Here is a 27589-nt window from a genome sequence, read left to right as displayed (position 1 = left end):
TTATATTCATACTCATTAGCATATTTTTATAAAATCATACAGAGTGCAATGTCACAGCATGTTAGTCCAGTTACATTTCTTGATTTTGTAGGCTTATCCGAACAGCACTTCTGCATTGCTCTCTACAGGCAGGTTAATTTTGACACTGCTGTTAAACATTAAAAACATAGTGATTTACACATTAGGTCTCTTTGTTGTAGTCTCTTGTCTTTTTATAGTGGGCAATACCACATGTTTCAGAGGAAGGTGTCAAAAAATCTCTGAAATATATCTACATTAACACTGTAATTTTTCACCTCTAGGGGAAACTTTCTTCCCTAACTCATAAGCTTATGTTTAGAAGGCTGAAACAAGACACCTCTTTTAACTTCATTGTTGTTAATACAACTACGATACTCTTATCCACGTGAATAGCTAATCTGTTTTAAATCCTACTGAGCTATTTACTTCCACGCTATCCTACACAAGGGAGTTGCATAGGCTAATTATATTACTTAGCGTTTGCCCTTATAGATTTTTTTTATTTAGTTCCTTTAAATTTAGAGGTCCCAGCTGACCATTCTATTCATTATTCATTCCATTCATTCGTCATGTCAACATATTCTTTCCAAGTTGTGTCATCCTATTAATCTCCTACAGAAGCTTCTCCCTACATCTTAACATGACATCCCTAGGGCAACTACAGTAATTGGTTACATGGAAAAGTAAGAGGAAAGTATTCATTGTAGCCTGACTGTCTTTTAATGAAACTTAGCAGCTGGAAATGGAAAACCAGCACTGTGGCCAGTCAGGTCTTCATGAACCTAATAGCAAGTGCTCTGTTGAACCCTCACTGATTTATGGCTTGTGAACTGCTTAACAAACTGGTATGTAATATTGCTTTCAAGCAAACTCTTGTTTTATATTTTTACTGTAGAATAACAACAATATATACACTGATGCACATTTTATTTATTTTCTTGGGACGCATGAGACACCAGAGCCTAGTTCTACGTTATAGGCAATAGTGTTAGTTTAGCAGTAGTAATAGTGTTGTTGGTCATCCCACTTACCTCCCACAACTTCTCTTTGTCTCCTGTTCGTTTGTTTTTCTCAAATTGTGTTCCAGGTTCAATGGCATTGCAGGTCACGGATGGTAGCAGGAGCTAATTTCTACATCGTGGGACGGGATCCAGCAGGCATGCCACACCCTGAGACTGGGAAAGATCTCTATGAACCAACCCATGGTGCAAAAGTGCTGACTATGGCTCCAGGCCTCAAAACATTGGAAATTGTACCCTTCAGAGTTGCAGCTTACAATAAGAAAAAGAAGGGCATGGATTATTATGACTCTGAACAGTAAGTTGTTTCTGAGTAATGTGTGAGGTTTGGGTTGTATTTTTAAGTCTTTCAGCATTTATCACCTAGTTTTTGATTAAATAGAAGCTTCTCGGAGATCAGACAATTTGGTTTGGGAACACTTAGTCTCAGTTCAGTTCTTAATTTCTTCTATACAAAGATAAAAAACAAGTTATTTTAACCTCCACCTCTTTTGAGGTTGTTCTTCACTCTGTGTATCCCAAAACAGTTTCTATATATATTACTGAGGTGCCTACCAGTGCAGTGCCACTGTAGGTGGAGATCATTTGCCATTTCATTTCAAACCACTTTCTTCAGGAGTTTAAAACACAACTGCTTTCATTTTATACTAGTTGATATCGCTGACAAGCTGTAAGGGTAGATGTCTTTCCAAAAAAGACAGCATAAATTAGGTACGTTATGTCTATAGCATACATTGGGGTGGCCACCCTGAGGCTCCGGAGCCACATGTGGCTCTTCAGAAGTTAATATGCGGCTTCTTGTATAGGCACCGACTCCGGGTCTGGAGCTACAGGCACCAACTTTCCAATGTGCTGGGGGGGTGCCCATTGCTCAACCCCTGGCTCTGCCACAGGCCCTGTCCCCACTCCACCGCTTCCCATCCCCTCCCCTGAGTTTGCCACTCCCTTGCTGATCAGGAGGTGGAGGAGGGAGAGGGAGGGGCTGGGAGAGGAACTGATGCGGGGGGGCTGCTGGCGTATTACTGTGGCCCTTTGGCAATGTACATTGGTCAATTCTGGCTCCTTCTCAGGCTCAGGTTGGCCACCCCTGGCCTACATCTACCCTATACTACATCTGGGTGCTATGTGGTGTATCAGGTCTCAGTTATCAGGGCAAGCAAGCTACCTGTATCACGTGGCCTGCTGAGGGGTGTTGTGTGGCACTGCTGCTTTTCCCCCAGTGGCTGGCCTCTGTGAGAGCTTCCTGTCCCTTCTGGATACTGACCTGATCTATGAGCGAGTCTAACTTTTTTCTGTGTATACATACAACCACCCCTAACTCTTGTTGCCGTCCAGTTCAGGCAATAGAAAAAATGTGGCTGTGCTGTAGGGCCTGCGCATGTGACCACTATGTGCCTATTGCTGAAGTTGCAGGATCCCTCCCTTGGGATTTTTCTATAGGGTAGGAAGGGTGGTCTAGGGAACAGGGCAGTGGACTGGGACTCAGGAACCTGAGTTCAGTTACCAGCTCAGCCACGAATTTCCTGTGTGACCTTGGGCAAGTCACTCAATCTACCTCGTGCCTCAGCTCCCCTTCTGTAAAATGGGAATAATACTTCCCTACCATCCAGGGGTATACTGTGAAGATAAAATCAATCGGTGATTTGAGGCACCCAAATCCCATGGTGATGAGGGCCGTATAAAAAAGCCAGTGCTTTTTTTCCCTCCTACCATTTGTTTGAGGCTAGTGCTTGCAAGCCCAGGCAGCTGCTAAGACGAGAGAGGTTAAATGGTTTTTTTACTGGAGGAGTGAGGCCAGATGGAAGTAGGGAGGATTTAAGATGATATTCTGAAGAACTCCCAAACTCTGCAAAACTGAAAGTGACCGAAGCTGTGTTTTTTCTGGAGCTAAATAACTCCATAGGACCATGGCTTTCACTCTTGTAGAGCTGAGCAGGTGTTCCCATCCCCTTCATGCTAGCTGGCTGAACTTGTAGGTGGGGAAGAGGAAAAGGTAGACAGACATGTTATGTTAAGCCTCGCAGCAGGGAGGGTACTTGTGCAATGCCGACAAGGATTAGATGGCAAATTTACAGAGGGAAATTATGCGGGCATTTGGACAGCCCGTATAACCATGTTGTACCTGGGCCCTGTATGATGCTTAACTAACAATTTGGGATGGTTAAGTAGTTTTGGGTGTCTACTGAGGCAGAGTAATTTTCAAAAGTGCTGTAGGTGCTAAGGCGCCCAAGTCCCACTGACTTTCAGTGAGACTAAGGGCTGGTCTATGCTGCAGAGTTAGGTGTGCTTATTTACATTGCTCAGTGCTGGGGAAAATGTCATGCCCTGTGTGATGTCATTAAGCCAGTCTAAGCCCCAGTGTAGACAATTTTAGGTTGATGGAAGAATGCTTCCATCAACCTCGTTACTGATTCTCAGAGAGGTGGATGAAAGAACCCCTTCTGTCACTGTAGTAAGTGGTTCTACACTTAGACGCCTAAGTGTCTAAGCAATTTTTGAACTGCTGGGACTTCGTCCCTGGGACTTAGTCCCTCTTGTAAATTTTACCACCATTTATTTTTAAAAAAGGCTTAATTTTAAAAGCTAACCTGGGATTAGGGACAGGGATTATGTGCATAGTTTGGACTAGTGCTGTTTATAATAACTGAGAGCAGTAGAACTACTAAATATTGAAAAGTTACTAACAGCACCTAAATATTTCTGTATTTATATAAAATAAACTACAAGCTTTATAGTAATGTCAAACTAATGACATGAATATATTGTTACTTGAAGATGTCCAAGTATAGTGATATCATGGACTATGTAGTCCTAAATCAGCAATGTTAGCAATGGCAAGAAAGTTAAATCATTGAGTCTACCCACTTGTAACATGGGATAGTGCATGGGGAGACTATCCATATGTTATCCTGATAAGGTACTGTCACTGCTAGTGCATTGAATAAATATGCAGGCATGGCCATTCGATTAACCTGCTATTTAAGGGTCCTTGCAATAGATACAGTAGCAGTTAATATTGAGCATCTTATCCAACCAAACACTGGGCAAGTCAAGAGGAGTGTTCATGGAAAGGGTAATGTAAATGTTGGGGCTAGGAACTAGAGAATTAAGCAACTGAGAAATGTTTTCTTTAGTTGTAGTGGAAGGGAACCAGCAACAGACAGCAAAACTGAAATGTGACAACAGAACTCCCATTTCATGTGATGGAGAAAGTTTGTAGGGTGAAGCACTCTCAGAAAAAGAGGTGCTTAGGAAGCAGAATTTTAAATCCTTTTACAAAGGGAATGCAAGCCAACCACCTGGGACTCAGAGAACTTGGCATTGCGAAGGGAAAACAGACTTAAATGTGTTCTGTGCTTTTCCTTTTGTCAAATGATCAAAGCAGAATTGTCTAGCATGCTGTGTTACCATTTCTTTGTATTTCTGGATAGCTGATCTCACCTACATTTCCGCAGGAAAACTTGAGCATTTTTGCTCAAAGCTGAACTTTTGTAGAATTTCCTCACAAGACTACATTCTACTTCACTGAACTATTACATGCAGAAACCAAGATGGTACAATACTATGGTCCTGTGCTAACCCTAACTTTTAATGTAAAATTTTGTCATACTTACCCGTTGATAACTGAATCAGTTAACATTAATACAAGCAAGAGGTTTGGAGAAAACTTCCAAATGAATTGTAATCATAACAGTGCACTAGGTGGGTGCAAAATTTGCTTGCTAGCCAAAAATATACTATGATGATAACCATGAAAAGGCAGCTGTTACACAGTTAGTTACTTCAGTCAGGTGTAACTTTGCAAGGCTGCAGTTGGCAGCTAAATAACAGTAATTGTTTGGGAGAGGACAGATTCCCAAGTCTTTGCAAGAAGACTTTCCTGTAAAATTCAGCCACAGACTGCTGCTGAGAAGAAACTCTATTAAGAAAGGAAATTTGTTTAACAATCAAAAGAAACCACAGCAATCTTTGGAAAAATTAATAATTCTGTCTTGACGGAGAACCCTGTGAGATCCTCTTAGCTAAAGGAAGCCCATAAATACAGCAACCAGAGCAGGCTGTTTGTCCTCCCTCTAAAATGTGCTTGAAGCTAATCTATCTACATATGCAAGGAGTGATGCTTCTTTAGCCCCTCCTGTTGGCCCTGATAATGGGTTTTGGTGCTGCCAGTGGAAAATGGGAAACTTAAAATGTTAAACACTTACTTTAAAAGTGTGGGGGGAAACTTCAATTTGTTTAAACTAAACATTGCACTTTTCTCAGTAGCCTGCTATCATTCTGCCATGAGCAGACACTTTCCTGGAGGTTAAGGCACTAGACAGAGACTGAGACTCAGGAGAGTTGGGTTCAGTTCCTGCCTGTGCCACAGACTTCCTATGTGACCGTGGCCAAGTCCCTTAATTTCCATGCCTCAATTCCCCATCTCAAAACAAAGGTAATATTTCCTTCCTCTTACCCTTTGTCTTCCCGATGTGGACTGTAAGCTATTTGGGTTAGTGACTGTCTTCCTATTTTTTGTATGTAAAGCTCATAGCAGGGCGTGATGTTGACCCTGATTTCTGCTGGGGCCTCTTGGTACCACTATAATTCAAAAAAATATTGAATGGTTAAACTTGTAATCTTTAAAGAGATAGAGAAGCCCATTTTACTGGAGTGATAAGAACTCTGGTCTTGAAAAATGAAAGAAAATAATGAACTGTTAATCTATTTTGTCTGGTTTGTCAATTATCACATACTTTGTTTGATTTTTATATCGTGATTAGTGGTATAGTCCAGTTGTGTTACTGATATACAACGTGAGTAATGTGAAGACCAAGTGGACAGCACCAAATTGTTCTCTGTTTGCATCCTAATAGAATATAGGTTTCCACATGTAAAATGCTCTTTCTCTCTCTATCCATCTTGTCTTTTTAATTGACTTATTGCCATTTCCCCTTATTCAACTGCTTAGCTGTTTAGAACTGAGCTGCAACAGACTGTACTTGTTTTTGGGTCTCAGGCTTACACCAGGCTATAAATCTGCAGCATTGTTGACCTTCAAATGCCCTTTCAGCTACAGAGGAGGCATGAGGAATACTATGGAGCTCTTTCTTCTCCCTCCCTCGTCCCCACCCCTGCTATGGGTTTAATAGAGCAATCTAACCCAAACTTCAATGCCCACTCACAAAACATATTTCATAGCACTCTCATGGAGATTTTACAGCTTCAGTATAACAGAGCTGCAATACGGTATGCTTTGGAGAAACTTTCATCATCTCACTGGTGCATATTTTGAAGATCAAGTTTTCTGTTTCCCACGCCACGTTGACAGTTTTCACAGCTAATTTATTCCTGTCTTTTTGGAATGTGTGTTTAATTGCTGTTGCTCCACAAATTGTAAAATTTAAGTGGAGTTGTTAATCCTTGTGCAGATCCTTCATGAAATTCCCTGCTGTACCAACCAATCCATATAGCTGCTCCCCAAAACAAAATAGTTTAAATGTTACCAGGCTAAGGGGGAAATAAACTAAGGACACACTCTCTCTTTTTTTGTTGTTGGCCACTTCTAAAAGGCTGTGAGTAACCTTTATTCTTGTGAAAGGTACTCCATCACGTCAGTGCTACAGTCTGAAACACAACTGGCAGGAAAATAATTTTAAATAACTTGTGGAAGCATATACGGTAATTTAATTTGGCTCAGCTGAAACTAATTCCATCCCATAGAAATAATTTTCAGAGTGTCTAAGTCCTATTTTAAAAAGTGATTTAAGTACTTAGGAGCCTGAATTCTCTTAATTTAACTGAGCTTTAAGTTTCTAAGTGCCTATGTCTTTTTTGGAAATGAGACTTATGTGCCCTTGAACTGTCCACCCAACATCAACGTTACTCTTATGGTAAAGGTATCTTTCTGTCCCTTTCGTCGCCCCATTTTATTCCTGCCCAGCTTCCCATTCCACCGAGTAATGAGCACAAGAATTCCTAACGCATCCAGGAGTCCTCCTTAGCAGTCCTCCTTGATCTGCGTTGTTTAAGATATTTGTTTTTCTCAAGTAGCACCTTTTCAACTGGAAGCAAACTATACCAATATGTGTTGTTTCAAAAGAATGCTGGGTCCTATTGAATCATAGTTTCAGTAATGGTATCGGATAAGGCTTCCATTTCTTGCTAGTTACATCCTCCATTGCTAATACTCAATGGCATTATGATCTTTATCATTAATAAATATGTCAAATTGTGAGTGGTTGAACAATTAAAGCTACTTTTATAGTATTTTCCATTTTAAAATGGAAAACTTTCTGGCAATACATACAACTTCAAACCAAGGCCTATGCAACGACTAAGCAAACACTATTGGACCAGATCAGTAGCAGGTTTAAATTGGAATAGTTTCATTTCAGTTTAGCTAAACTTATTTATGCCAGCTGCTGAGAATCTGGCCCACTGGGTTTAAGGAAAGCCATGCATTATAAAAGAAAATGTTTGCTGGAGGAAAAAAGAGAAGCGAGGAAGAGGAGGAATAACTCCTTGACCAAATCAAAATTTAATTTTATAAAGATTTGTGTAAATCTTTTTTAGATAGTAAAAGTTCTTCCAGTTTCTTAAAAAATTAGAACTTTTTAATGCAGCAATGGACCCCTAGACTTCTTTATAATATTCCCCATAATTCTCTAATCAGAGTTTCTTAGCCATCTGACATATCTTGCTTGAAGTCTTCAGGTCTGTGCTCTATGGGGCTGCTCCTTAGGGATGCTGTTATACAAACAGGGCCAGGGAGAGGTCAAATAGACCATGCATTGATGGAGATGCACTTAAATAGCATATCTGAGTCTCTTTAAATCCAAAGGTTGGTACCCTCTTCTGATCCTTTCTGGGAACCTGAGCCTCTGTTCAAATTCGCACCCCATTCCCTGCCTATAAACAGCTAAGTGTTGACACATGCGAGCTTCAGAATTAACACCCCACAGAGTAGAATGTGGGGAGTCCGTTCTTACAGCTATCTTAATCTGTAAACTCTGTACTATCTTATTCACACTAGGAAATTAATCTGGGTGCTGCCTCCTGCAAACTATTGGAGAAAACAACTGCTTGTGTAGATAGGACAAAACTCTTTCCAACACAGTTATTGAGAGGTTGATAGACACCAGAGTCGTATCTATGCTGGGGAAGAAACTTGATGAATGTTCCCTATTTTTCAGTCCAATTCAGAGCACAGCTCTTCTCCATTCCAGTACCCTCCCTTTAAAAAAATAGTTCAGTTAAGGTTTCTTATCTGATGGGGGGTGTATATTCTGTGTAGTTGAAGTACGTTTATATATATTGCTCCTTTGTTTCCCCAATCTGGGCACCCACACTACTGAGAGCAGGAAGCTCATTCTAGGCTTTACTGTTCTGCACCGGACTACAATTCAAATCAAAAAGCTGTGTTGCTAACAGCTTGTATGGTATGCATTGTGAAAGGGGACTGTGGAATGCTTTCTGTACTTTCCAGAGTTGCAGCCGTGTTAGTCTGTATCCGCAAAAAGAAAAGGAGGACTTGGGCACTCATGCTCAGATAAATTTGTTAGTCTCTAAGGTGCTACAAGTCCTCCTTTTCTTTCTATACCTTGCTAACCTCCAGCTCATACTGAGCATGGTTTAGCACTTAAAGTTAAACTCTGCCCTCTGATGCACACACTTGGTTCTCATTTGTTTCAGTCTGAACCATGTGCATGTGAGGTCAGTATTTGGCTTTTATTTCAAACAGACTAGGGAAGAATGAGTAACAAATACATGTTGCAAATTGAACAAATGGAGTAAGTAAAATTGCTATATTTAACAATAAATCACTTTTGCTTAGGAACACTTGGTGGATTTTCTTACATTGTGTCTTTGTTTTCAACTGTGTTGGATGTTGAACTTGAGTAGCTGATGATAGATAATCCTGATTGCCCTCAATTTTCCATCTCTCCTCCTGAATTTTATCTTTAGGAATTATAGCTGTAGGAAGATAGGCAGTGGACCAGGATGAAACTATCTATCTTGAGCATGTGCGGACATACACACATACCCCTCATTTATCTTAAGAATATATATGTATATTCTATAGGGTGTATATACTTTCAGGATTTTCTGGTACTCTTCGTTAGCAGCATGTCTGAAACCACAGTTGTGTTCTCAAATATCACACTCCAAGGTGGGGTTTTATTAAAGTAGTATAAAGTCATTGTCAAAAAAAGGAGGAGGTAAGATCAGTCTCGGCTATAACTTCCATCTTTTCAATTTACATTCTCTTTTTATTTACTTTTTTAGCCATGAAGACTTTGAGTTTATATCAGGAACCCGCATGCGCAAGTTGGCTCGGGAAGGACAAAACCCTCCTGAAGGTTTCATGGCTCCCAAAGCCTGGACTGTGCTGACAGAGTACTACAAATCCTTGGAGAAGGCTTAGGCCTCTTATTAACTGCAGATCAATTTTTGACGCTTGATTTATTACCAAGAAGGGGACCACACAGTCACCGTTCATGCTGCTTTGTTGTGGTGTCTGTCAGGAAGTTCTTCCCTGGAAACAGACTCTTTCTCCCGAACTTAGCATCATTCGTTGCTTGTCTTATGTGTTCTATTATGTATTGGCACCTAACAAACTGCTGGTTTTAATGTCTTCTCTTTTATTACAGTCTATACTCTTGCAGTAGGATTTTTAACTCTTGTCTTTTTTTTAATATTATTTTTATGCCTTTGTCCTATGAACTCTGCAGCTGTTACATCGATGCAAATTTTTTTCATACACGATTTAAGCAGTCTGGTAGTTTTTAATTTCATGGTTTGCAGGATAAATGTAATGATTAGAACTATGGAAGTAAATGAAATATTTTAAAACTGTACTCAATACTTTTTCTGTCAACTAGTGATCACAGAAGCATTGTAACTTTAAGCTCTTGTTATATGTAATCTCAGAGAAAACTTCTTTATGAAGCTCAATTAAACTTTTTTGCTTTCTGTATTACATTTCGGAGTTTATTATTTTATTTTGTACTTCTGCACTGGAGCAGCAAAGTGAGAGAAATGCATAACTCATGAACAGAGAAAAATATAGGCTTTACTATTAATTATATGTAATGCTTATCCCAGAGGTTTAGGGTGGTGGTTGAATTTCTTTTATTTGCTTGTTGCCAATGGTGTAATATGTACTTAGTGTGACTGTTTTATCTAGTTGGATTTTAAGTCTTCCCAGTATTTGGTGCCACTTATTGTCTCATGACCTTAATACTTTTTTAAAAAAAAATGTGGGAAATCCTGCATCCATTTTTCTAGTTACTTATATTTCTGCATATGTTCTTAGGCAGAGAGTTCATTCTCACCAAAAAAATCTTCAGGTCTTGGCTACTATTGCAATATAAATACATGTCTCATGAGAGAATTTAGCCCAACATTTGAACTCCCTATTTCCATCTTTTTAAGAGTTTTTGATGCGAAGTAAAATCTAGCCTTTTTTCTAGAACTTCTCAGTTTGCGTAAACGATGAAGCCCCACACGTTTCAGAGGTCCAGAAAAAATCTTTAACTAGTTAAATTCAGCATCCAAAACAATATTTATTGCAAAAATTACAAAAAGCAAATTCTCAGAAGAGTGCTGCAGGATCTTTAGGGGAGGAGATGAAAGATCACACCAAGTGACTAAGTTTTAAAGCTTTATTGATAAAATAACAGCGGTGAGTGTGGGCCAGAGGGAGGGACGCTAAGCCTCCCTCTGTGTTACTCGGCCTCTACCACAGAGGGTTCATACACCAAATACCAACCGCCGCTCCCCCCTACTACGGCTGAGGGTGGGGCACACCTTTAATCATAAAATCCTCAACATGAAATACCAACCGTGCTGGTCAGAGCAAACATGAAATACCAAGGGAAGACCAGTTGGTGCACTCCGCAGGGCCGGTCGTGCTTTCCCCCCTTCCCCCACCCCCCGCATTCTCCACCAAAACTGTGACAGATTTATGTTCTCAATGTGCCTGGGGCATCAGGTGATCAGGCTGAGGCCACAGGATCTTTAGGGGAGGAGATGAAGGAGCACACCAAGTGACTAAGTTTTAAAGCTTTATTGATAAAATAACAGCGGTGAGTGCGGGGTGCTCACCACGTCATTCAGAGGAAGGAAGGAAGCGTTAGTGCCCCAGCCCTAATCCACTTTCATACTCACACACGCACGACCCGAGGCTGGCCAAGCCCGGGTGTAAAGTAAGAAGAAGAGGGGGAAGGGTGGACAAGAGTTCTGTCCTGTGCACAGGCCGTCCAGGGTCTGCTGTTCATCTCCGACTTGCTTTAGCTTTCAGGAGGGTTTTAAGTCTTGGGATTTTTGTGCGGCGTTTTGTTCAGGGACCTCTGTCCCCTGTGCTCTTTGTACCAGTCTGAACCGGCCTTCCGTGGCTTCCTCAGCTTCAGGGATGCAAAAACACACCAGCTTCAGGGACGCAAAACTGTTGTTTTCCCCCTCGCTGGCCTTTACCGTCTCACTAATTTTTGCAATCCCCTGCCGTTTTGTTTAGTTTACTGCTCTGTTCTCACAGCTGGTTGGGGTTGGAATTCAGGCCCCGTCTTTTTTTGGCATCAGAGAGTTTGCTTGGGTGCGATGCCCTTGGGCGGCTGGAGTCAGCTTCTTATTTTCGGACGTAGCTGGATTGTCGAGTTAACCCGTTCCTTTCTTCCTTCCTCCCCCTTTGGCCTCTCGCAACCTGCAAAGGAATCTTTCGCTCCACACTCACACCTTCAACCCCTCCCAAAATCCTTTCCCATACATATGCCTATATAGGTGTCAGCAATATACAATGTTGGTGCTTACCCAGGGGACCCCATGGGGGGGGCAATTTAACTGTAACTAGGACATTCCCATGGGGCTATTTTATGTGACTGGGACACTTTGGCTGTTCCTTAATTTTCTTTTTCTCCCTCCCAGTAATGAAACTGAGTGATTAATTCTGCTTCTCCTCTGTAGACAAACTGTCTCTTCAGAAGGCTTTTTCTGCATAGAGAGGCATACAACAGAAATGCTGCTCCTTGCTGCAGGCTCCTCTGTGGTGTCTCATTCATGACTATACAGTGATTCAGAACCTTTTCTATAGCTGCTCTCAAGCTTAACTAGAGGAGCTTCTCAGTGTCCTTAACTGCCTGGCGCTGACATCCTTTTCTTTACAGTGGGTGCTACCTACCAGGGGGCCATAACTTTGAGAGCCTTATGGAGAAACTAGCAATAAGTGCCTTACACAGGCAGTAGCAGGACTAATGAATTACAGAGGTAAATTTATCCCAGACCTATCCACATAGCTTTTGGCACTTCATGTAACTGAAGACTGACCACGGTGTTAAAGGCTAACAGGAACTATTTATCTCAGGAACAAGTGAAATTAACAACTTTTTGGAAATACTGATGTAACTCTGAATTGCAAAAAGATAAAGATATATTTATTGAGATGTTTATTACTTGACAATAAAAGAGCACCCATCTAAAGTTCTTCTTTTTGAAGATCATCTTCCTGAAGTATAATGGACCAGATTTGATTCTGACTCAAAGAATTTGGATTAGATATACATTTCAAGGTGACTTTTTTTTCCCCCTCACTCTCTGGCTAAAATCCTTACAAATGGGCAGTGGCCTCCCCTTCTGATCTTACACAGGGGGACCATATGGCTGTTCTCCCATATTTTTTGCAGATCCCTGGAACTCTTACTCGCCACTATCAAATCATTCTGACATATTGAGTATAATGGCTTAAAAAAGTAATAAAACACCAAAAAACTAAACCCCTTTCCTGCTGATTTTAAAACCCTGTATCAATGATGCAAGGACAAACTGGACCCAGCTTTCCAAAACGTAAGAGTTAATGAGGTGGATGGAGTTTACCAAGTCCTGGTCTTTGGGGTTGAATAAGTGTTACAAAATGATTACAGCTCCTCAGTGACATTATTTATTCCAGATGATGCCAATTCCAGCAACATGCATTGAGCAACTTGAGAAAATTGTATGAGTTTTCCTGCAGAGTCACAAGGAAGCATAGAATGGAGGACTCAGGTTGCCTATTTTAAGGTTACACCAAACTGCTTGTCAGTGTAAATTGTGTGGGATAATGTTCCAAATCAGATGCCCTGGTTTGTGATGGAAAAGCAGCCAACAAAGACTGAGGATAGTGGCTCCTATCTGTATTTTTCAATAAGGGATCTAAACACTTAACAACTCAGTAATATTCCAGACATGGAAAATGTGGAATAGGTTGCATAAAGCCTGGAGATAACCCAAACTTCTACATCTGGAATAATTCTTCAATAAAAATCAGCAAGAATCAAATATACTGAATGTTTTGGATGGGGAATAAAAGGATTTGAGTGATTATAGATCTTAAAGTGGATCTTAATTGCTGTTGGGCCAGTCCTCCATGTGCTTTGTATCTGGCCCGTCCATGGACTTCAGTTTTGCCCTAATTCATTGACTTCAGTGAGAATTCCATGAGTGGAGCCCCTTGCAGGATCAGGTCCAATGACTTTTAATGAGCTAAAAGAAAAATATACCCTAGACCCTAGTGTTTGTAACTTAGGAAATGCTAACCAGGAAGTCTTGGCCCTCTATTCCTGATGGAATGTGAATTAAGGTACATCTACACTAACAACTGTACACATGTCCATGCACATGGTTGTGCCATAACCCCCCTCTTTTCCACATCTAGACCCCTGAAACCTGTGTCTGAAGGTGAATACAGGGCATGTAAGCCAGCACACTTGAGGAGTGTGGGTATATACACACCTCACACTAGCAGTCACATACCCATTCTACGGGCCAATACCAGGTGCTAAATTTCAGTAGTTCTCCAGCCCCATTTCTACAATGCAGTGACCCCTTGCTGATCCAATCTATAAAGGTCCCTGTCTGCCCCTTGTCACTGGGGATAGCAAACTGCGCTGACCAACTGAAAATGTGTTTTCCGCTGCACTATTTTGATCAATACATGTGAACATGGATCATGTTCTGAGAGCAGCTGCCTAGTTCACCAAGCACACACGGGCATGGTCAATGTGTAGTTGGAATACACCGTCCTTCACGATTTCTCCCAGAGCTGCGAGAACTTTCATCTATACTGGAAACTTCACAAAGGCTGCAGGAGGTGGGCATTTGTTGGACTCTGTCCCAGCGCTGGAAACACCTGAGGCACCTGTACTGGAGATCAAAACAGTCACTCCGGGAGGGATCATCATACATGCCCATTCTATGATAAACTGGACACAGTGAATCTAAGGTTCCCAGTGTAGAGCCTGGAGTGGCTAATGACCCCCTCCCCTCAACCCTGACAGCCTCCTCATCCTTTGGGATGCCGATGAGGGCCAGGGTAAGGAGGCAGCAGCGACTGTGGAGGAAACCCCAGAAGTCCCAGAGGAAGAAGAGCATGTCACTTTGCTCCTAGAGGAGACAGCTGAGCAAGCACCCACTGATGAGCCTGGGGAGGACCCTGAGCCAAGGCAGAAATAAGAACCAAAGGCTAGTAAGTTACAATAGACCCACCCCTGCCTTTTCCCTGCCAATATCCCCTCATGCTCTGGTGCTAAATGTCTGATTTTTAAACCCAGCCCCTGCTCCACTCTACTCCAGAATGGTCCCCAAGCAAGACATGGCTGTAAATCAACGATTTTACTGAATTCCCATGAAGCACTATTATGTATTTGGCAGAACATGATTTTATACACATACAAACACATCTTTCCTGCATAGGCTTCTCCTTTCCCCAAAGGTTCCTCAGTTCCTAATAAACCTAAAACCCTGTTCCCTACACCATTGGCTGCCCCTTTCACTGCATTAAGACTCTTCAGTTCTGCCTGGTTAACTGACCCTGTGCGAGGAACTGGAAGCCTTTCAGAAAATGCTACTATGAAGATCCTGGACTTTAATCTCTTACTTAATACTGTAAATTTGGCTTTCAGGACCTTTCTCCTATCTTTCTTTATGTCTCTGGTACCTACATGTACCATGACCACTCCTCTCCAGTACTGCACATAAGTCTGTCTAGATGTTTTGTGAGATATGCAGCCTTTGCACCCAGCAGACAATTTACCATGCGATTCTCCTGATTGTCACAAATCCATTACTCGTGCCTGGCTCTCCCTAGTAACTGGGATTCCGTCCTTAGTGCGAGAGGATACCATGTGACATCTGGAAGGAGGGTCCCAACTATGGGCCATCTTGATTATTACTACAAAAGTTTTTTTCTCCTGCTGATAATAGCTCATCTTAATTAATTAGCCTCTTACAGTTTGTATGGCAACTTCCACCTTTTCTGTATGTGTATAGATATATGTCTTCTTACTATATGTTCCATTCTATGCATCCAATTAAGTGGACTGTAGCCCACGAAAGCTTATGCTCTAATAAATTTGTGAGTCTCTAAGGTGCCACAAGTACTCCTGTTCTTTTTGCAGATACAGACTAACATGGCTGCTACTCTGAAACTATGGGATTGTTTCCCTCTGCTACAGCTTGATGTTCTTTCTCTGAGATTTTCATCCTCTTTAACAGCATAGAGGCTGGCAAACTGGTGGTGGGATTGCTCTATCGTGTCCCTTAAAGTCTCCTTTTGTACCTCTCTGTCTCCCTTAGCTCCTCCAGTTCAGCCACTCTGGTCTCAAGAGCCTGTATTATCAGAGGGCCATAAGCTGCTTGTCACATGCCACCTGTTCACAATTGCAAAATGCAGATAATTGCACATGCTGCATTTAGTGCAATGAATTGGGTAGCCCTCACTCTGCTGCTGGACTTCTGCCTGCTTTATTTGTACTCCTGCAGTTCTTTTGGGGGGTGGGGTTACTGGCCTAAATTTAGAGTATGTTTGTTAGGTGTATTTGCTTCCCACACTCCCTTGCAAAACTCCCCTGTTTGCTGCTCCTGGCTTTTTAAACTCCTGTTCTTCTGAGTTAGCCCCACCCCAGTCAAAGGATTGCAGGACGGCAGGCTAGAGCCTCATTAGTAAGCTCTCAGCCCAGCCTTGCTGGCCCTTTGTCTCAGCACACAGCCCCCAGAAGAGACCACACTATAGTTTGCATGCAGCAAACAAACAAATTAACAGACAAACTCGCCCCAATGGTCACATAGTCTCTCCTCTTTCACCTGGAGAACTCCCTCATGAAACTCCCCTCTTTGCTGCTCCTGTTCGTTAGCTCCTGACCTGAAGCTATAAAACAGATTATTAGCAGACTATCAATGGGGCCTGGTGTCTGTGCATTTCTTGGCCAGCGTGCTGTCAGCAATAGTCCTGGGGCCATGCAGACCAAGAGAAGGGATGGGTTTGGAAAATGCCTGGTTGGGGATAGGATAGTTGTTGAAAACTAATGGTTGTCCACAGTTACAGCTGTCTTTGTCTCCTGTGAAGATTACAAAAAAGTTTTGAATGATTTACCTGAATTAACACTTCCCCCTCCATGCCCTGTCTTACTGTCCTCTTACAAATGAAAGTTGCGCGAAACTGGGGGGCTAAGAGGGTGCAGGGTTGGTTAGATATGGGAAGGGAAAGGGAATCCTTTGGTTGTCCAAGGAATGTCATAGCAGTTCTTTCTCCCTTTGAAGATTGACAGGTTTTTTAACCATTCCCAGTCCCTGGTGTCTGGCTTCTCCCTGCTCCTAGCCCTGTTGCAGAAGCCAGGAGAGGTGTGGGGTGGGTGCAGTATCTGCTTCAGCAATTGTACAAACACAATGCAGTGTTCCTTTGCAGTGGAAAGGTGAGTAGCTTGCAGTGTTGATCACAAAGTTCAGGGAACAAAATAAAGTTGTGGTGTGTCTCTTTCCTTCCCTGCCTCTTTCACTACTGTTCGCTGGACACAGGGGCCAGATTTTCTGGTGATGAAGGGGCAGTTGGGGATGGGTGAATGTTCGTAGTGGTTTGCTTCTTTCCTTTCATGGAAACTCCATCTGCTAGCATGGAATATAATCCATTTCCTGTCAAATTCCTGCCCATGCGCATACGCATATTTCAGCAAATTTCTGGGGTAGCAGAAATTCCAGCTGGTTCCTGAGGTTCAGCGGCAATGCAAATGTGGTTCACCTTCATAGCTGACCAAAACCATCCATTCAGCAATACATAGAGGGTTAATCATTAACAGAAACATCTCTCTGGCATTGATTGACGAATCATCTCCATGGGACTGGAAAGCCACATCTCTTTTTTCCATTCTGGTACCTTGAAAACTACTTTGTTCTCCAAATGCTGGCCAGCCTTTAAAGAAGAAATTGGCAGTTGGTAATATAGCCCCTTGAAGGACCTGAACCCCATCCCAACTTCCCACTTGAGACTCTAAGAATTATATTTTTTTAAAAGTATTGCTATGTGTGTCTTACCATTATTAGCCTCTGCTCCTTGGGGACTCCAAAAGTTGTCTGAGAAGCAAAGATAGTCTAATAGTTGCATTCCTAAAATGCTAAAAAGTATTGATATTGTCGCCTTCAACAGCAAAATTATGTGTGGGGGATTTTTAGCTTTGTCCAAAAAATTTAAAATAAATTGCTATCCTTGTCTTTGAATCTGAAAGACCTTTGGCTGCAGAGAGGGGAACAATTCCACCAAGAGGCCAGGAGCAGCACCCCAAAGACAGCAGAGGCAGATGGAGAAGGACCCTGGAGAACTTGCTCATTGATATGGAGACTAGGAACCAGAAGCAGTTTCAGTTCCTCAGAGCACAGGAGGATCGGTCTCTTTAGCAGGAAGAGATACTGATGAACCAGTTCCTGGAGCACGATGCACGCCACAGGGAATGAGTGCTTGCCCCCCAAAAATGGGAGCATGCCCTCATACAACTGGTGGCTGAAAGAATTTGAAGCCTGCATGCTGCCGTGAACACTGCTCCTCTGTTGGAACTGGCACCACCACCTCCTCCAGCTGCAGTCTAGGGTGCTGATGTGGTGGATGACCCAACCCCCCTGAGTGCCTGGGAGGAGCCTGCATGACTCTTTATACAAACACCCCTCCATCAGCACCTGAATGCCCTCATAAAGGAACCCCCCTGAGTGTGCAATGGGGGAATGATGAGCCTGAGACAGTCTCTGAAGCCCAGTAAGAGTTCAGCCTCTAAACCCTGTCCAGGAGTAGGGTTGCCAGGTGTCCTGTTTTTGACCTGAACATCCAATCAAAAAGGGAAGCTGGCAGCATCTGGTCATCCACAGTAGCCTCCACCTCCATCCCATCCCAGCACCGGCATGCAGCAACTCCCTCCAACTCAGGCTGCCTCTCCCTGAAGACTCTGCAGAGGGTCAAACTGCTTGGGTGACCCCATTCCTCCCTGGGTCCTGCTCCCAGGCTGCAGCTGCTCCTCACCTTCTCCTTGCAGTCTGGGCACCCCGCTCACGCCTCATCCTGAAAGAACACAAGGTTCCTGGTTACAGCTGACTGCACTTATGAGTTCCAGGTAGTAATCAGCCCTGTGCTTGCATCGCTCAGCCTGCAATGTTCAGAGCTAAACAGCAAGGATGGTAGTTTTCTACTTGTAAAAGAGCGAGAGGAGAGAGCGTGCACACGCTCTCCCTACTTACTGTCACACACCAGGGGTCTGCTCTTTCAAGTGCTGAGTGCAGAACTGCATATGCAATAATAATAATAATAATACAAAAAGCATCTGCAATATCTCAATTGCAATTATCATGGACAAGCATGCAAATTGATTATTTGAACATGCAACTGCCATAATTGTGAGTGTGCCTTTTTTGCACAAACAATTGCACCAAAAATCATGTGTGTGTATGTAATGCCTCTGTGCACGAATGAATGATCGGTCTCCCTCTCTGTCAGGCCCCAGTGTTCACTACGCGGTTGACAGAATGCCAGCTGCGGGGTTCTGTTTTTCACTTCAATATCGGCCACCCAGCTGAACTGACAAAGGCCTGAGCCCAGGGGTGAGGGGTCTGCAAGCTGCCTTCTCACAGACAGGCCACGGGGCATGCTCAGGGCTGGGCCGGTGGCTCCAGGCACCTCCAGTGTGCAGGGTTAGGCTGCTAGGCCCGTCTCCGTGGCGACGCTATGCTGTGGTGCAAAGACCAAACTGTGCAGTCGATGGGCTCTGTTCACAAGGCTCGGGCCAGGAGACCCCGGGCAGGGAGCAGCTTTGGGCCTCAGAACAATCCGACCCCTCCCTGCTCTAACCCCTTGCTCCAGGGACCGAGCTCCGCTGTGCCCCAGTTGAGCAGGTGGGCAGGTTCCACGTCAGCTCCTCCCAGCCTGGCTCTGCAGGCAGCAGGTGAGTCCCAGGAGAGGAGGGCGTGAGGGAGGGAGGGGTGGAGAGCGAGCGATGGAGGGAGGGGGGAGAGGACTGAGCGGGGGGACTGGGCCTTGGGAGAAGAGGAGGAGCAAGGGTGTTCGGTTTTCAGAAATTAGAAAGTTGGTAACCCTATTCAGGAGACATCCTTAGTTGTTCCCTCCTCCCCACCTCCCCCCCCCCCGAACAGTTTTCTGTAGCCATTTCTCCTCTTGTCAGGGGGAGTGGGAGGGGGAGGGTAAGGAGACAGGTTCACATGATAATGAGTGTATGGTACTCAGGGAGTGAGACACCCATTGTGTTTTGACATGCAGTTCCTCTTTTAAAAGTTTCACCTTTACCTTACATGTGTCCCTTTTAATAAATGTTACAGTTTCCTTGACTTGCGTGTGGACTCTCCTGCCTGAATGGGACATTTTTTCTGTTTTGGTATAGGGCCCCCTATTCAAAGCTTATTACTTTGATTTGTGTAACACTCTGTGGTGTCAGCACACTGCAAATAATAATTTTTCCCTCCCACACCACTTCTCCCCCTCCCCCCCATGACCATAAATATCCAAATTCCAAAGAATACACCAGAAGGATGGGGAAAGTGAAATGTGCTCATAATGCACAGGTAGTTTTAACATAAGCAGAAGTCACAAAACAGAGAAAGGTTAAATAAACTTATTTATGGCTTGGTTCATATACATGTAAGCAGGGTCTGAATGAGCTTTTCCTCCCCACTCCCTCAACATCTAGTGATGAGCTGGGGGAAGACATTTCAGGAACAGACCGTATTTGCATAAACATACCTACTCTGCCTAGGAATTCAGCAGAGGGAACTGCTTTGCTAAAGTGATCAGTTTTCCTGGTGTAATGAAATGTTATCCTGATTGTATGAGTAATGGGCAGCAGAACTGTACTTATTCTGCCCTTATTGAATGGGTCACCCTCAGCTGAACCTCACTTGCTAATCAGGTGGTTGAGATGCCAAATCCCAGTGAAAGAGAGAGAGGGTGGGACAGGTGTTCCTACCTGGTTGTGTAGACTATGCCTAACATATCCTAAACACTATTTAACTCTCTCTTTCTCCATTGTTTAATGACAGAGCTAATTAGACTCAATTGCGAGTCCTTCCTTTTGTTTAGTGATTATTAGAACTGAAATCACTTGTAACTAGGTCTGAGAGCCAAGCTTTAGATCTGGCGTGGGACAACGTTTTAGTGAAAGACACTGTACAGCCTGCGCTCTAGCAGTGAGGTTCCCCACTAACTGCTGAAATCATGGAGAGCTCCGTTAAGTGGTGGGACCTCAAGATGTGGCATCACAGGGGGTGCAGTAGAGAGGCAGGTGCAGCAAAGAAGTAAAGGCGCAGTGGAGAGTATGACAGTGCAGCAGGCAATGGTGGCAGCGGTGGGCAGCAATGCAAAGTGAACAATGGCAGCTGTGAGACAGTTGCAGCAGTGGCCACAGCAGCTGAGGTCTTGACGAACACAAGTGAATGCTCCTCTGAACTCTGGGTCTTCGCTGACAAAGGACAGCAACTGTGGGGTGCAGTGGAGGGAGAGGGGAGTGGCATATTAAAGGAACTTTTGTTTGTTGGACTTTCGCACCGCAAGATGAGAAACTGAGGCAAAGGACACTACCCTAAGTACTCTGGGGTGGGTGTTTTTCTCATGGTATATGCTTTTGAATCATAGTTGTGGTGTTTCCTCAAATTAATGTTGGCTTCCTTTTTTCTTTTTATTAATAGAATCATAGAATCATAGAATATCAGGGTTGGAAGGGACCCCAGAAGGTCATCTAGTCCAACCCCCTGCTCGAAGCAGGACCAATTCCCAGTTAAATCATCCCAGCCAGGGCTTTGTCAAGCCTGACCTTAAAAACCTCTAAGGAAGGAGATTCTACCACCTCCCTAGGTAACGCATTCCAGTGTTTCACCACCCTCTTAGTGAAAAAGTTTTTCCTAATATCCAATCTAAACCTCCCCCATTGCAACTTGAGACCATTACTCCTCGTTCTGTCATCTGCTACCATTGAGAACAGTCTAGAGCCATCCTCTTTGGAACCCCCTTTCAGGTAGTTGAAAGCAGCTATCAAATCCCCCCTCATTCTTCTCTTCTGCAGACTAAACAATCCCAGCTCCCTCAGCCTCTCCTCATAAGTCATGTGCTCTAGACCCCTAATCATTTTTGTTGCCCTTCGCTGGACTCTCTCCAATTTATCCACATCCTTCTTGTAGTGTGGGGCCCAAAACTGGACACAGTACTCCAGATGAGGCCTCACCAGTGTCGAATAGAGGGGAACGATCACATCCCTCGATCTGCTCGCTATGCCCCTACTTATACATCCCAAAATGCCATTGGCCTTCTTGGCAACAAGGGCACACTGTTGACTCATATCCAGCTTCTCGTCCACTGTCACCCCTAGGTCCTTTTCCGCAGAACTGCTGCCTAGCCATTCGGTCCCTAGTCTGTAGCGGTGCATTGGATTCTTCCATCCTAAGTGCAGGACCCTGCACTTATCCTTATTGAACCTCATCAGATTTCTTTTGGCCCAATCCTCCAATTTGTCTAGGTCCTTCTGTATCCTATCCCTCCCCTCCAGCGTATCTACCACTCCTCCCAGTTTAGTATCATCTGCAAATTTGCTGAGAGTGCAATCCACACCATCCTCCAGATCATTTATGAAGATATTGAACAAAACCGGCCCCAGGACCGACCCCTGGGGCACTCCACTTGACACCGGCTGCCAACTAGACATGGAGCCATTGATCACTACCCGTTGAGCCCGACAATCTAGCCAGCTTTCTACCCACCTTATAGTGCATTCATCTAGCCCATACTTCCTTAACTTGCTGACAAGAATACTGTGGGAGACCGTGTCAAAAGCTTTGCTAAAGTCAAGAAACAATACATCCACCACTTTCCCTTCATCCACAGAACCAGTAATCTCATCATAAAAGGCGATTAGATTAGTCAGGCATGACCTTCCCTTGGTGAATCCATGCTGACTGTTCCTGATCACTTTCCTCTCATGTAAGTGCTTCAGGATTGATTCTTTGAGGACCTGCTCCATGATTTTTCCAGGGACTGAGGTGAGGCTGACCGGCCTGTAGTTCCCAGGATCCTCCTTCTTCCCTTTTTTAAAGATTGGCACTACATTAGCCTTTTTCCAGTCATCCGGGACTTCCCCCGTTCGCCACGAGTTTTCAAAGATAATGGCCAAGGGCTCTGCAATCACAGCCGCCAATTCCTTCAGCACTCTCGGATGTAACTCGTCCGGCCCCATGGACTTGTGCACGTCCAGCTTTTCTAAATAGTCCCTAACCACCTGTATCTCCACAGAGGGCTGGCCATCTCTTCCCCATTCTGTGATGCCCAGCGCAGCAGTCTGGGAGCTGACCTTGTTAGTGAAAACAGAGGCAAAAAAAGCATTGAGTACATTAGCTTTTTCCACATCCTCTGTCACTAGGTTGCCTCCCTCATTCAGTAAGGGGCCCACACTTTCCTTGGCTTTCTTCTTGTTGCCAACATACCTGAAGAAACCCTTCTTGTTACTCTTGACATCTCTTGCTAGCTGCAGCTCCAGGTGCGATTTGGCCCTCCTGATATCTTTCCTACATGCCCGAGCAATATTTTTATACTCTTCCCTGGTCATATGTCCAACCTTCCACTTCTTGTAAGCTTCTTTTTTATGTTTAAGATCCGCTAGGATTTCACCATTAAGCCAAGCTGGTCGCTTGCCATGTTTACTATTCTTTCGACTCATCGGGATGGTTTGTCCCTGTAACCTCAACAGGGATTCCTTGAAATACAGCCAGCTCTCCTGGACTCCCTTCCCCTTCATGATAGTCCCCCAGGGGATCCTACCCATCCGTTCCCTGAGGGAGTCGAAGTCTGCTTTCCTGAAGTCCAGGGTCCGTATCCTGCTGCTTACCTTTCTTCCCTGCGTCAGGATCCTGAACTCAACCAACTCATGGTCACTGCCTCCCAGATTCCCATCCACTTTTGCTTCCCCCACTAATTCTACCCGGTTTGTGAGCAGCAGGTCAAGAAAAGCGCCCCCCCTAGTTGGCTCCCCTAGCACTTGCGCCAGAAAATTGTCCCCTACGCTTTCCAAAAACTTCGTGGATTGTCTATGCACCGCTGTATTGCTCTCTCAGCAGATATCAGGAAGATTAAAGTCGCCCATGAGAATCAGGGCATGCGATCTAGTAGCTTCCGTGAGTTGCCGTTAAAAGTTTTCTTTGTTACATACAGACTCAGTCCTTGCAAGAAGAGAAGAATTGCCTCTTAGAGGCACCCTGGGGTGGTGTTTAACTTTCCCAGATTAGTTATTGGGGGTCAAGCCGGTTCTGTTTTGTATTGTTGGAGGAACCTCCTAGATACTGAACCCGGCCCTCATAGCTGATGACTCAACCTGGCAGAAGTTACATACAGAACCAGGAAATGCAATTAAATTAATGTAACAGTAAAGACATCAGGCACTGAACAGTGATTAAATGGCCCCTCACCCCCACCAAAATTTGACCTGTTTCAACTTTGGGTGTAGTCAAGCATAATAGCTGATGAGTGCTGTTATCACCACACTCAGTCAAGTGTGAAAAGAGAGAATTTCTGAAGTTCTTCAGGACCTTTAAACAACGTTTTGGTCATTGAAACTGATTGAGTGCTCCTGAAATTGTTAATGTTAACACTTGTTTGAAGTTAACACAAAAGCATTCCACAATGATCCCAATAGAACTGGATCAACACCCTCGGCAACACAAAAGCCAAGCTCTGAGGTGTTAACCCCATGGAGATGCCCTACCAGGAGTCAGTAGTTACAGAAATGAATGGCTAATCACATGGTTATAGAAACATCGGCTACAGGGGAACAAAACCTTCACAAAGGTATGTTGGCACACTACGTACCAATGTTCTCTCTTGTGCTGTTCCAGCCTCTGCATATGATGTGATGGTATCCCATTGGCACAGGCAGTAATCACCCTCCGTCTTCCTGCTGTTCCAGGATGTGTGCACATGTGGCATCCGAGATTTTCCTTGTCTGCTGGGATCCAGCACTAGTGTGTACATGGGTGGGATCTGGCTATCTGAAAAGGCTTTGTAAACCAATCCCGCCTTGTGCCCACTCTGTGCAGAAATACTCCCCTTCACCATTGCATATGTTGTGGAGGGCAAAGCAGGTCATGATTATGCAAATTGTGGTGGCCACATTCGTGAGGCCTACACACCTGTCTGGATGCCAATGAGCTTTCAGCTTCCGACTCCATGACCATTCTGCAACTACTCAGTATGTAGCTGAAATCACGTTTTCCTGGATCATGGATGTTGGGGTACCATTTCATGATCCAAATTAGGAGCTAGTGTGTCTGGTCCCCCAAAATAACCATTGTCACAGACTACCATAGAAAACCATGTCATGTCTGGGAAATAAATTCCCATCTCCACCCCTGAGGTACAATCCCAATCTCCTCAGCACTCTAGCATCATGAACCTTTCCTGTGTTTCCAGTCTTGGTAATCATGAATCTGCCTCTGAGGTCCACTAAGCCTTGCAGAACAATGAATTAGTAACCTTTTTGATTCACAAACTCACATGCCCCTTTTGGTGGGCAAAGTACTGGGATGTGGGTGCCATTGATGGTCCCTGAACTGTTAAGAAAACATTGGTTCCTCCCTAGTTCAAGCATAAATTACCCTCCTCAGGTTCTTCCTGAGATTTGTGTGCAAATAAGGTCACTGTGTCTTCACTAATTATTTGTATATTGTTAGCACCTCTGGGACACCATTGTGCTAGGTGCTGTACAAACACAGAACAAAAAGACAGTCTGTGTCCTGAAGAGCCTACAATCTTACTTCTGCATGTCGATATGAGCCTTTCCAAGCAGAAGAAGGGAAAACAGCTGCCTCGTGGCACCAACCCCAAAGATAAAGAGGGGAAGGTCCATGGCAATGTGCACCATTCCTCTGTTAACAATACAGAAAATTCACAGGAAAAATGCAATGCAGTCTGAATCTGCATCCATCCATCCACTTATATAGAGGTCATCATAATATCTGAACATCTCTGCAGTGTTAAATCCTTGGAGGCTGAGTATGCAAAAATTGAGTTCAATCTACTCATAAGTAGAATAAAATATCTTGCTAAAAACTATAAGGCAGCTGGAGATTTCAGTCTGAAAGTGATTCACTTTAAGACCATGAGTGCGTTGACTCTAATGGATGCTTGAAAGAGAGAGCAACTGCTGGCTCAAAACTAATACTTTGTCCTGGCACAAGAATTCACCCTTGGAAGTTACTCAGAATGCACCCGATGAAGTGAGCTGTAGCTCGCGAAAGCTTGTGCTCAAATAAATTTGTTAGTCTCCAAGGTGCCACAAGTACTCCTTTTCTTTTTTCAGAATTTGAAGTTGTTTGTTTGTTTTTCAATCTGAGTGCTTTAAAAGATGAATTTGATATTTGATATTTGTCCCTTTTCATTCCAATGTATAATGTTAAAAAAAAGTCACTAGACTGTATCATGCATTTTTAAAAGTGTGAACCTATTGTCAGTATGCCTGTGAGATACCACAGAGCTCTTGACAATGCAGCAGCTGTTAGTCAACTCATGATTTGAGAGAGGAACATGTAAGAGTTTCTGCACAGCTGTGTTGTTTTACCTTGAAGAAAGCCTGAGGGTTCAAATAGCAGGGCCTCTTTTAAATTTGCTTTCTACTTTCGTAATAAACTTTGTTTTGATTATGAAACAAGCTAGATTTTTACACATTCTTCAAAGTGGACATGAGGTTTCTGAGTCTCTTGCAAATCTCATGCCCGCCCTTATGATGTTTGGGGTTTTTACATGTGTCCCTTTCATTATTTAGCTTTTATGAAAATGTTACATTTTGCTCCTTTATAGAGAGGGCGGGTAGGAGTGTGTGTGCGCATGCACCAGTATCACTCTTGTGACATTACCAGAACTGAGTGATCTGCAAACACCATCTTGATATCATTTTGAAGCTGAAGGGGAAGGCAGCATCACTGAAAACTAGATCAGCGCTTTAAAGTACATCTGGGATTCTTAAAGACAATAAATAGTTCCAAGTTAAAACGGAGTATAGAGGTGTGCCATAAAATTCCATGAGACTTAGATTCAGTCAAAGGATTCCCTCTTTCAAAATATTTATATGCAGAGTGGTTGTAGTCCGAAGGCTACCTTTATATAAAATGGCATCTTATTCAACATAAATCCCAGTGGGACATAAATGGTGCATAGGCCTTGTGCTATTCTGCACTCAAGGGAATTTCATATCCTAAACATCCCACTTGAAATTTCATTTCTCATTAAAAATGACCATACTCTTATTTCATTCTTCCCGTTTCATATTAGAACAGCAGTTATAACATCTTGCTGGGCCATTTCCTGAGGGTTACTGGTTGGCTGGGATTAATTCACTGAAACTATAGTAAAGAGCAGAATTATCAGACGTAGATAAACACTTAGTTGGGAAAGGGTCAACACAATTTTTGTAAAGGGAAATCATGCCACACCAATCTATTAGAATTCTTTGGGGGGGTCAACAAGCATCTGAACAAGAATGATTCAGTTGACGTAACATACTTGGATTTTCAGAAAGCCATTGATAAAAGTCCCACACCAAAGGTTCTTAAGCAAAGTAAGCAGTTATGGGATGAGAGAGTCCTCTCATGGATCAGTAACTGGTTAAAAATAGCAAACAAAGGGTAGGAATAAATGGTCAGTTTTCACAATGGAAAGAGATAAATAGCAGGGTCTCTCAAGAATCTGTACTGGGACCTGTGCTGTTCAATATATTCATAAATGATCTGGGAAAGGGGGTAAACAATGAGGTGGCAAAGATTGCAGACAATATGGAATTACTCCAGATAGTTAGGGCCAAATCTGCCTTCTAAGGGTTACAAAAAGAACTCACAAAACTGGGTGACTGGGCAACAAAATGGAAGATGAAATTCAGTGTTGATAAGTGCAGAGTAATGCAAGCTGGAAAAAATAATCCCAACTATACATACAAAATGACAGGGTCTGAATTAGCTGTTACCACTCAATAAAGATTCTTGGAGTCATTGTGGATGGTTCTGTGAAAACATATGCTCAATCTACAGTGGCAGCCAAAAAAGCTAACAAAGTTAGGAAATAGGAAAGAAATAGATGTTAAAACAGAAAATATCATAATGGCACTATATAAATCCATGGTACACCCACACCTTGAGTATTAGGTGCAGTTCTGGTTGCCCCATCTCAAAAAAGATATATTAGAATTGGAAAAGGCACAGAAAAGGGCAATGAAAATGATTAGGGGTATGGAAGAGTTTCCATACAA

General features: G+C 43.3%; 1 protein-coding gene across 1 annotated transcript in view; it reads left to right on the top strand.

The window, feature by feature from the left end:
• The window catches only part of PAPSS1 (3'-phosphoadenosine 5'-phosphosulfate synthase 1), a 68761-nt gene extending 58828 nt beyond the window's left edge, over positions 1-9933 (top strand). The window contains exons 11-12 of the mRNA XM_074950716.1: positions 1109-1338; positions 9309-9933. Of these exons, the coding sequence (XP_074806817.1) occupies positions 1109-1338; positions 9309-9447 (369 nt within the window). The 3' untranslated portion in view covers positions 9448-9933. The remainder of the gene's footprint in view (positions 1-1108; positions 1339-9308) is intronic.
• Positions 9934-27589: the final 17656 nt, after the last annotated feature.

Source organism: Natator depressus, chromosome 4 (assembly GCF_965152275.1).
Source record: "Natator depressus isolate rNatDep1 chromosome 4, rNatDep2.hap1, whole genome shotgun sequence".
NCBI lineage: Eukaryota > Metazoa > Chordata > Testudines > Cheloniidae > Natator > Natator depressus.
Note: the sequence above shows the minus strand (reverse complement) of the source record. Positions and strands in the feature narration are given on the sequence as shown.